Here is an 11,286-nt window from a genome sequence, read left to right on the forward strand (position 1 = left end):
GGTCCGCGCAGCCGCAGACGGGCCGGCCCCGCCCCCAGGGGTGAGGGGTCACGGGTTGCGTAGGACCCGCGGCGCAGCGCTCCCCCCCGCCCGGCGATGGCTCCGGCGCAGCGCTGCTCTCTGTGCCGCCAGACCTTCTTCTGCGGCCGCGGGCACGTCTACAGCCGCAAGCACCGGCGGCAGCTGCAGGCGGCTTTGGACCGGCTCCTGCCCCAGGTGCGGGCGGGCGGCTTGGGGACGGGCGGGCAGACCAGTGAGGACCCGATGGGATGGGGGGGCGGGGCTCGCTCGGGTGCCCCACCCTGGCTCCCACTTGGCCTCCTCCGGTCATCCCGCCTCTCCCTCAGGTGGAGGCCGCCCGCAAGGCCGTCCGCTCGGCGCAGGTGGAGCGGTACGTCCCGGAGCACGAGCGGCGCTGCTGGTGCCTGTGCTGCGGCTGCGAGGTGCGCACACACCTCAGCCACGGGAACCTGACGGTGCTGCACGGGGGGCTGCTGGAGCACCTGGCCAGGTGAGGGCCGGCCGGGGGCCTCGGGCCTGTCCGCCTGCACACGTGCGAGGGAGGGTCTGGCCAGGGGGATGGATGGCCACCCTGTAGAGGTTGCCTGCCCTAAGGGATAGGAGGGCTTTGGACTGCCACGATCCCAGCGGTGTGGGTGGTCTCACTGGGAAAGCCAGCAGGGCAGCCAGCTCGAGGCCACCTCCTCAGGCTCTCGCATTGTGGTTGAGGATGGAGACTGGACATCTGGAAGAGACTGGTGACTGATTCTCTGCCAGCCTTGCCCAGAGGCAGAAACCCAGATGTCAGCTGGCATTACTTATCTAGTACCTGGCTAATACCTGATCGATAGTCTATAATCTATCACTGAGATCATCCATATTCTCTATTCTCAGCCCAGAGCATAAGAAAGCAACAAACCGATTCTGGTGGGAGAACAAGGCTGAGTTTCAGATGAAAGAGAAGTTTCTCATCTCCCCTCAGGATTATGCACAGTAAGTCGCTGCTTATGAAGGACGAAGTGGCAGAATGTGAATTCTCTGGGTCTGTGTCAAGTACTAGAGCTTCCTCTTAGGTGGAAAGTTTTGTAAAGAATTTACAAGTGTCTATTGTCTTCATAGGACTCATTACTCTAGGTACTGTATTGGACAAGAGTCTTTGAGAGGTTTATAATCTAGTTGGGGATGGGATTGACAAATGGGATTTAGCAAATAGAGAGCAATAGGCAGTAAAGGTTGACTAATCAATGAAGTGTGGCACAGTGAATGCACAGTGCCCACCCAGCACCCACTTGCAATAGTTTTAGACGCTCTGGCCTCTGGAGGGCCCTTAGAAGCGGAGGTGCAGGAAGCTGGCCAGCCCAGAGGGGTGTGAGCCTGGCTGCCTCCAGGGAGGGACAGGCAGCCCCAGGACACCACTCGCATCGGGACCATATTCAGATTGTGGACGTGGAGCCGTCACAGAGAAGCTCATGGGGTCTAGTGTCTATTATTCCGTTCTTCTCAGTGTGGGGAGTAATGAGGGAATGATAAGAAATGCTTCAATCCGCCCTAGCTGGTTTGGCTCAGTGGATAGAGTGTCGGCCTGAAGGGTCCCGGGTTCAATTCCAGTCAAGAGCACATGCCCAGGTTTCCGGCTCGATCCCCAGTAGGGGATGTGCAGGAGGCAGCCAATCAATGATTCTCTCTCATCATTGATGTTTCTATCTCTCTCTCTCCCTCTCCCTCTCCCTTCCTCTCTGAAATCAATCAATCAATAAATAAAGACCCAACACTTTAAAAAAAGAAAAAAGAAATGCTTAAATCCCACTACCTGCCTTCACGAACCTGTGGCTCCGATTAGGAGATGGGAATCTGAGGCCAAAAAGCACTCACGTCTCATTACCTGACCCAGCCACAAAGGGTTTGGGTGGGTGACTAAAGGATAGTTAATCAGAAAAGTTTATGATTGAGAATTATGAGGACAGACTCTTGGAATTTATGAAAATACTAGAGGCCTGGTGCATGGGATTCATGCACTGGTGGGGGGCATGGCCTGTGGGGATCGACCAGCTATGGGAGCACACTGACCACCAGGGGGCAACTCTTGCGTTAAGCCTCTGCCCCCTGGTGGTCAGTGTATGTCATAGCAACTGGTCGTTCTGGTCATTCTGCCATTCAGCTGCTGGGCTTTTATTATATAGGAGGATAGTTTTGACTTTTAGCTGTATAAATTTTGTTGTTGTTAATCCTTACTTGAGGATATTTTTTGCATTGCTTTTCAAAGAGAGTGGGAGGAAGGGAGAGAGAAACATGGATGGCACATCAACTGTTGCCTCCCGCACGCGCTCCACCAGAGGGCAGGGAGTGAACCCCCAACCCAGGCACATGCCCTTGACTGGGAATCCAACCTGCAACTCCAGTGCATGGGCTGATGCTCCAATCACCGTACCACACCAGCCAGGGCTAATTTTACACATTTTTTAAAAAAATATTTTTATTGCCGAAACCGGTTTGGCTCAGTGGATAGAGCGTCGGCCTGCGGACTGAAGGTCCCAGGTTCGATTCCGGTCAAGGGCATGTACCTTGGTTGCGGGCACATCCCCAGTAGGGGGTGTGCAAGAGGCAGCTGATTGATGATTCTCTCTCATCGATGTTTCTAACTCTCTATCCCTCTCCCTTCCTCTCTGTAAAAAATCAATAAAATATATTAAAAAAAATATTTTTATTGATTTCAGAGAGGAAGGTAGAGGGAGAGATAGAAACATCAGTGATGAAAGAGAATCATTGATCGGCTGCCTCCTGCACGCCCCCTACTGGGGATCAAGCCCGCAACCCAGTACATGCCTTTAACTGGAATCGAACCTGGGACCCTTCAGTCTGCAGGCCGACGCTCTATCCACTGAGCCAAACCAGCTAGGGCGAATTTTACACATTTTAAGACCACACATAAGACCAGACAAGGCCGAGCCTGACTGACCAGTAATGATAAAATGAGCCACTTTTAGGTTTAGACAGTTTATTCCTTACCTAGTCAGCAAAGAGAGTAAGCCCAAAGTGCCAGCCTCCCAGGTCCTTGTCCAGCGTGCCAGAAAGGACTGCACTGAAACAGAAAGGGCCGGGGGACCTCAGCATGAATCGGGGGAGTGGCTGGGAGCCAGGAGTCGGCTGAAGCTGCAGCTGCATGGTTCTCAGGTCGCAGCTCTGCTCTGCGCGGACGGGACAGAAAGCCCAACCTCATCAGAACCTGGGGGTTGATGAGAAACTGTCTCATGGCAGCCTCCCAGGGAAGAGAGGGTAGGACATGGCCTCAGTGCCTTCCAGGCCTCCTGTCCTCTTGTGTTCTGGGATCACACAGGCATTCAGCCAAGACCGACAAACTGCGGTTCAAGGCTTTGCCTGTGCAGCTACGTGCAGGGCTGCCAGGGCACTGGGAGAGCTGTTCCCCCACCAATTAAAATTTCAGTTAGAGCCCTGTTTGCCCAGTGGTTAGAGTGTTGGCCTGCACACCAGAGTCACAGGTTTGATTTTTGGCCAAGGGCATGTACCTTGGTTGCATGTTCTTGAGCCCCAGTTGGGGTATGTTGGGGGGAAGTCAGTTGATGTGTCTCTCACATTGATGTTTTTCTCTCCCTCCTCCCTCCCTTCCACTCTAGAAATCAATGGAAAAAATATCCTTGGGTGAGGATTTAAAAACATTTTTTGTTGTTGTTAGAAAACAGATCCTAAAATTGATTGCAAAGACAATTTTCCCTAATTATAAGTCAAGTTGATAACAATCACAAAAGAATAAGAATTCAAGTAACTTCTTTTAAAATATATTTTTATTGATTTCAGAGAAAAAGGGAGAGGGAGAGAGAGATAGAAACATCAATGATGCGAGAGAATCATTGATTGGCTGCCTCCCGCACACCCCCTACTGATTGAGCCCACAACCTGGGCATGTGCCCTTGCGTGGAATTGAACCTGGGACCCTTCAGTCCACAAGCCAGAGCTCTATCCACTGAGCCAAACCAGCTAGGGCTCAAGTAACTTTTGTACACAACATTCTGACTGTACATCTTAAAGGGGTATTTTCTAAGGACTAAAGAATTGAAAAGAAATCTTGAGCTGTGCTTAGTAGTTTCACTGTTAATGGTGATATTGGTGTTCTGATACTTTTGTGTGTGTTGGACAGTTTACCCTTGAACAACATGGGTTTGGACTGCATGGGTCCACTTATACATGTTTTTCAACGGGCCAGCGCAGATCAATCCCATGTTGTTCAAGAGCCAACTCCCCAGTTGCGAGTGTGTATGCTGAGGGCCAACTGTAGTCATACCTGGATTTCAGCTGTGCAGGAGTTGGTGCCCTAACCCCCCACGTTGTTCAACAGTAAACTGTCTATTGATGTTGTGAGGAACCAGAGATTTCAGTATGGCAGAAGGAAGAGACAAGTAGGAATGGAGGGATTTGGTTGAGATCAGTATGAATTTTTATTTAAGGAAATGAAAGCTCTGTCCTCTGAAAGAGCTATACGTGCACCTGTGGAGCAATAACTTTACTAACACTCAGCTCTGTTTCTAAATGTGACTTTCTACTGCAAGAAAGCAGATCTCATTGGAGAACAGTTGATTTCAGGCTGGAGCAGGGAAAGTACACAGTGAGCCCAAGGAGTGGTGCAGAGGACAAGAGCTGGTTTGAAGAGGGTCTCAATAGCCACATCCTATCTAATAAGAGTAATATGCAAATTGACCATCACTCCAACACACAAGATGGCCACCCCATGTGGACACAAGATGGCCAGCAGGGGAGGGCAGTTGTGGGCAATCAGGCCAGCAGGGGAGGGCAGTTGGGGGTGACCAGGCCTGCAGGAGAGGACAGTTGGGGGGGGACCAGGCCAGCAGGGGAGAGCAGTTAGGGGTGACCAGGCCAGCAGGGGAGAGCAGTTAGGGGTGACCAGGCTGGCAGGGGAGGGCAGTAAGGGGTGACCAGGTCAGCAGGGGAGGGCAGTTGGGGGGGGACCAGGCCTGCAGGGGAGGGAAGTTAGGGGCAATCGGGCCAGCAGGGGAGCAGTTAGGCGTCAATCAGGCTGGCAGGCAGAAGCGGTTAGGGGCAATCAGGCAGGCAGGTGAACAGTTGGGAGCCAGCAGTTCTGGATTGTGAGAGAGATGTCCTGTGAGAGGGATGTCCTGACTGACATCCTGGGATCGGGCCTAAACGGGCAGTCAGACATCCCTCAAGGGGTCCCAGATTGGAGAGGGTGCAGCCTGGGCTGAGGGGACCCCCCACAACCACCACCACGAATTTCATGCACCGGGCCTCTAGTATGGGATAATTTGAATATTAAAGAGTAATTGACTTTCATAAATGTGGTCATGGTTTCATGGTTCCATAGATGCTCTCAGGAGATGCATGCTGAAGTATTTAGAGTTGTCTTGTGATGTCTAAAATCCATTTTTGTTTTGGCAAAAAGGAAATGTGTGTATAAAAGAGAAGTGGAGCCAGTATGAAAAAATGTTAGTGCGTCTGGATGAGAAGTACACAGGTGTTCATTGTACTATTTTGTGAGTTTGAAATTACTAAAAACTTAAAAGAAAAAATTATCTACTGAAGATCTTTTCACAATTGGCAGGGCCTGAGGTTCTGGGCTGACTTGCCCTTTTTCTTTTTAGATTCAAGAAATCCATGGTGAAAGGTTTGGATTCCTATGAGGAAAAAGAGGACGAGGTGGTCAAAGAGGTAAGTCACAGGGACCCGGCCCCATGCTCTTGTACCCATCTAAGCAGCCTCTCTTCCACAGATGGCAGCTCATATCCGAGCGGTGGAGCAGAGCCGGCAGGAGGTGGTTCGGTCCGTCTTAGAGGTTGGTTTCCCTCGGAGAAGCCAGAGCAGTATCCAAATCCACTGATCCCTGCTTCTCCCAGGTCCAGCATTTCACCATCAGCTCTAAAACTCATGGACTCCAAGCTTCACCTGCTCTGCCTGAATTCCCTTACCTGTCCGCTAGGGGAAGGCCTTATCAGTGGAGATGTGGGCAGGGCTGGGAGGCGGGGGGTGCTGCAAGATGGGCAGTACCCTCCATATGCCAATTTGTTTCCTTCTGGAGGGTGGGAGCACGGCCTAGGTAGACTCTTAAGCATCCTAGACACATTTATTTTTCCTGAATCAAACTCAGTCTCAGGCAGTGCCAGACCCAGAAGAGGGCTCTTCGGCACCTGGAAGCTGGAAAGGGACAACCAGGTAAGATTGGAGGGGAATCGCGAGTTGAGTTTGACCTGCTAGAGCATTCTGTAACTTTTTTTTCTAATATATTTTTATTGATTTCTGAGAGGGAGAGGGAGAAAGAGGTAGAAACATCAATGATGAAAGAGAATCAGTGATTGGCTGCCTCCTGCACACCCCCTTCTGGGGATCAAGCCCGCAACCCGGGCATGTGCCCTTGATTGGAATTGAACCTGGGACCCTTCAGTCTGCAGGCCAACGCTCTATCCACTGAGCCAAACCAGCTAGGCTGCATTCTGTAACTTTTGGCTGGGATGTGGGAACAAATCGCATCTTTGCCGTCCTCATGGATCAAGGACCTCGTTTGCCAGCCTGGCTCCTGTTTGTCTTTTTCAGTCAAGTAGCCTCCACCTCACAGTGGCCCTCATACTTGGACCTGCCCCCTGCCCCAGAGCTTGACTGGATGGAGACAGGACAACGTCTGACATTCATTGGTCATCAGGTACAATGGACAAGCCAGCCAGGAACGCACAAATGCCCCTCGGCTCCCAAGACACCCATCTTTCCCAGGTTTCCTACCCAGTCTTGTCTTCGCTGCAGGGTTTTCTTGCCAGTTTTGTAGTATAGGGTTTTCAGGTGTGTTTCTCACCCTCCCTCCATACCTGTTGCCCCCACTACCCCTTAGGAGTGCCAACACCCAACCTGTATCATCTGGAGAAGCCATTGGTCCCTAGGTGTCCCACGGCATCTGTAATTAACCCCCCTCCTGTATTTCCAATAGGCTTAGATGCAGATCCTCTCCCCTCCATCTTCCACATCAAGTATGTCCGTGTGCCTCAGTACATTGATCTCTTGAAACAGTTCCTACCCCTCCCCCCTGCTGTCTCTAGTCTTTTTTTTTAATTTCAGAGAGGAAGGGAGAGGGACAGATAGAAATATCAATGATGAGAGAGAATCATCGATCGGCTGCCTCCTGTACAACCCATACTGGGGATGGAGCCCACAACCCAGGCTTGTGCCCTGGGCGGGAATCAAACCAGTGACCTCCTGGTTCGTAGGTCAATGCTCAACCTCTGAGCCACGCCGGCTGGGCCTTTTAGTCTTTACTCCAGCTGTACTGTGCTCTTCACTTTGTGTGCATGCAGTTGCATTGCCTTAAATATGCTTTCTTTTCCTCATGACCTAGTTACTAACCTCCCTTCAGGTTTTAGCTCAAATGCCGCATTTCCTGGAAGGCTTATCTGAAGTTATCTCTTAAGTACCATGTACAAGCCTGTGAATGTAACTTGTGCTTTCTTAGTTCTCTTCCCCAACATGTATGTTGTGAGAAAAGGGTTTTCCCTGGCATGTAGCAGGCCCATCTTTTCTATGAAGACCGAGTCTCTTGAGGACTGGACTTTCAATGGTTTCCCGTGCTCTTAGGATTTAGCATCAACGGGGTACAGAACTAGCTGTGGCATTGGCTCCAGCCACCTCCTAGTTTGCCCTTTCTCTAGCTGTGAGTACCCTATTACTCTTGGCTTTCTATATCTAGGTTGTTTTTTTTCCCACTTCCAACTGCAGGACACACCAGGAGTTGGTAACATCCACTCAGGTAAGTGTTTCTCCAACTGTAAGAGGTACCTTTTTAAAAAAGCAAAGTCGAATGTCTTCTTGGCCTTCTGGCTAAGATCAAGTGTAGTAACTGTGTTTTTGTTTTTCTTGAGAAACATCGATTTGTTGTTCCACTTATTTACGCATTCATTTGTTGAATCATATGTGCCCCAACCAGGAGGGAATCCACAGCCTAATCAACTGAGCTACCCTGCCAGGGCATAGTATCTATTCTCGACCAGTTTAATATAGATACATCCTTTAACTGAGGACAATATATCAGATGGCCTCTTGGAGCAGGGAGATGGAATAGGAACTTGCTCCATTCACTCCGCATCGGCCTGGTATTGCACCAGGAACGGTGCCCCAGGAGAAATAAGGTTAATTAAGATAAAGCACTAACTGCAATCTAGGTGCCCAACAGATAAATGGAGAAAGATGCGATCTGTGTGTGTATCCGCAATAAAAAAAATGAAAGCTTGCCATTTGGACCTAGGGAGTATTATGCTGAATGAAGTCAGAAAAAGACAAATACCATATATGTGAAATCTAAAAAAACCAAGACAGAAACAGACCCATATAGAGAACAAGCTGATGATTTCCAAAGGGTAGGGGGTCAGGATGAGAATGGAAAAGAAAAAAGAAAGAAAACCAATTGATGAAGGGCTTGGATCCTGAATATATCAAGAACTCAAAACTCAATAAAGGCATATACAAAGATGTTCCTCAGAATGGCTAAGTGGAAGACTGGGCCCATACTGAAAGAACTTATTCATTGCTGGTGCAATGTAAAACGGCACAGCCACTTTGGAAAACAGTCAAGCAATTCCTTAAACATACGTTATGATCCAGCCATTCCAAGAGTAAAGAAAGGCTTGTACACAAATGGTCATAGTAGCCCCAAACTGAAAACAATCCGCCTCAACAAATGCACACTGGAGCAGTCCTCAACAAAAAGGAATGGTTGGCATATGCAGCCTGGTAACTCTCCAAGTAACTAACAGGTCTTTCCCAGGCGCCACACCGCCCTGGATGGCCCAAGATGAGGAACACAGCTCTGGGAACCAACCAATAGGCCCTTCCTATGAAGAATTTCTTAAAGAAAGTGAGTAAACTAAAGCAAGAATGGCAGTGGGGGCTCTTTAAATCTTCCTACTCACATAAAATCATTTCCTTATTGTTACAGAGGAAAAACAGAAATTGAAGAAACTCCCCCCAGACAGAGTTGGAGCCAACTTTGACCACAGCTCCAGCACCAGCGCAGGCTGGCTGCCCTCTTTCGGACGGGTCTGGAACAACGGGCGCCGCTGGCAATCCAGGTTTGGGTCCAGGGCCAGGAGCCCACCCACCCTCCTCCCCGCTTTGGAGATGTCATCCTTTTGTCCTGCTAACCCTTCATTTCCTTTCAGGCATCAATTCAAAACTGAAGCCGCAGCAAGGAACAAACAGCCGTCAAAGAAAATGGTTTCATAAGGCTAGAAGCCACGCCAGCAAACCCACACCTGCACTACCCTTTGTGACTGCCTCACTTAGGAAAAAGACACACCCACTTACTGATTTAATAAAGGTTTATTTTTCAAAATGTACAGCTGGTGAGATCTGTAAAAAAAAAGTAAAAAGCATCAGCCTACGGCCTTATAAAGGGAAGGCATACTTCCTGCACCAGGAGCCCCTGGGTTCTTGCTCACCTCTTGTTCATGCATCTTCTCCAGCAGCTGGGGCATCCCCACCTTTGGTGTTTCTGGTGTAAATCACTTGAGCTCTGTGCTTCGAGACGAGTTTAATAAGTCCTAAGGAGAAAGAGCAAGGCTTTCACACAGTGCTGTGTGTTATACCTCTTTCCAAAACAGAAATGCTGAATTTGAGCATGACGTCAGTAACAGACATGCCTACATTCTGGGTGACAGCCTAATTTTACTTACCCTTTGTAAATGAGGGACCCACCACCTGCTCAAGATGGCCACCCTCACAGCACTTAAGAGCACAAAAATGACATATTATAATCGTATTACTAACCACCACTGGTTAGCCCAAGCCTATTCTTTTTTACAAATTCCAGTTAAAACATTTAAGATGGCTAAAACGGTCATGACAATTTAATGTGCAGCACGGCCATCGTGGCTATGGTTGAGCATCGACCTATAAACGAGGAGGTCATGGTTCGATTCCTGGTCAGGGCACATGCCTGGGTTGTGGGCTCCATCCCCAGTGTGGGGTGTGCAGGAGGCAGCCCATCAACAATTCTCATCATTGATGTTTCTATCTCCTCCTTTCCCTTCCTCTCTGAAATCAATAAAAATAAGTTTTAAAAATAATGTGCAAAACCACTCCAGTGCAATATTATTCCCCCTCTCACCTTTACTAAGGAGCTCCTGAAGGGCTGCCCTGGCCAAGGAGCCGCGAATCTTCAGCCTCTCGGAGACCACAGCTGGGGTGATCAGCTTGTAGTTGGGAACTTCCTTACAGAGCTTGTCATACGTGGCTTTGTCAAACAAGACCAGGTTATTGAGCTTGTCCCGAACTTTGCCTTTGGACCACTTCTGCTCACAAAAACAAAAAGGAAGGGTAAGTGCTGCTGACAGAAACCCCTCGCGCTCCCAGACAACCCTATCAGAAGCTCCTGACAGCACGAGGTTCCTGGGCCTGAAACTACAAATTAAGATTCAAATAATTAGGATATAAAGTACGAGACCCTGGTAACCTTTAATGGCGTCACATAAATTAGGCTTTGAGACTTTGGGATATGGGTTGAGTCCTGCCGGACTGGTTGGAATAATGTTACATGCGAGGCACCAGAACAAATGTCTTCAAACACATTTGAAGTTCCAAGTAGCAGGCACCACACCGTTCTTGAAATGAGAAGAAGCGAGAACGGCGATAGGCGCATGAGCTCTAATAGTCTGCCTCTGTACCCCACAATGTTAAAAGCCATCCGCTAGACGTCACTTTTACTATGGCCATGTGGGACGGCGCCCCAGTTGCCCTTCTCTTAGAGGGGCTCACTCCTACCTTCTTTTTGGCCTTGCCCCCCGACTTGTTCACGGGGTCTTTGTCTTTCTTGGCCGACTTCCCAGCATCTTTCTTCTTCTTGTCGTCCTTGGGCGGCTGTTGAAGAAAAATGTGGATACCGCCGACTCCTAGCGCGGCCAGACCCCCCCTACCGCGCCCGATCCGGCCCGGCCCGGCCCGGCCCCCAGCGGAGCACGTGGTGAGCGGGGCCACCCGCCCCAGGCTGCAGCCCGCAGTCCCAGGGGTCCCGCCCGCGGAGCCTCCACCGCGTGGACACAGCACCGCCGGCGTCCGGGCCGCAGCGCCGCACTCACCATCGCGGGACTCGGAGAGCAGGGACGCGCTGCTGCCTCGCCAAGATGTCGGCCCGAGAGGAAGCGCCGCTCCCCACCAAAGGCAGAAGCCTTCCCCGCCGGCAAGCGCTTCCGGGGCAAGGGGCAAGGGGCGGGGCCCGCGGAGGGCGCCCGAGGCCCCGCCCCTCGCTGGAGCCGGAAGCGGAAGCGA

At 50.4% G+C, this 11,286-nt stretch overlaps 2 protein-coding genes across 2 annotated transcripts; one reads left to right on the plus strand and one right to left on the minus strand.

Moving 5' to 3' along the window:
* Positions 1–33: 33 nt before the first annotated feature.
* Positions 34–9,359, plus strand: CENATAC (centrosomal AT-AC splicing factor). The gene is made up of 11 exons (XM_079786966.1): positions 34–216; positions 348–511; positions 895–993; positions 5,631–5,697; positions 5,759–5,821; positions 6,134–6,198; positions 6,577–6,682; positions 7,744–7,774; positions 8,789–8,878; positions 8,960–9,092; positions 9,183–9,359. Exons 1-11 carry the CDS (start codon positions 97–99, stop codon positions 9,244–9,246), a joined length of 1,002 nt encoding a protein of 333 aa, XP_079643092.1. The 5' UTR covers positions 34–96; the 3' UTR covers positions 9,247–9,359.
* Positions 9,328–11,246, minus strand: RPS25 (ribosomal protein S25). Its single transcript, XM_079786968.1, has 5 exons — positions 11,097–11,246; positions 10,783–10,878; positions 10,130–10,313; positions 9,462–9,563; positions 9,328–9,372 (listed from the first exon to the last, which is right to left on the minus strand). The coding sequence occupies exons 1-4, from the start codon at positions 11,097–11,099 to the stop codon at positions 9,469–9,471; spliced, it is 378 nt and encodes a 125-aa protein (XP_079643094.1). The 5' UTR covers positions 11,100–11,246; the 3' UTR covers positions 9,328–9,372; positions 9,462–9,468.
* Positions 11,247–11,286: the final 40 nt, after the last annotated feature.

Source organism: Cnephaeus nilssonii (genome assembly GCF_951640355.1).
Source record: "Cnephaeus nilssonii genome assembly, chromosome: 13".
NCBI classification, from domain to species: Eukaryota; Metazoa; Chordata; class Mammalia; order Chiroptera; family Vespertilionidae; genus Cnephaeus; species Cnephaeus nilssonii.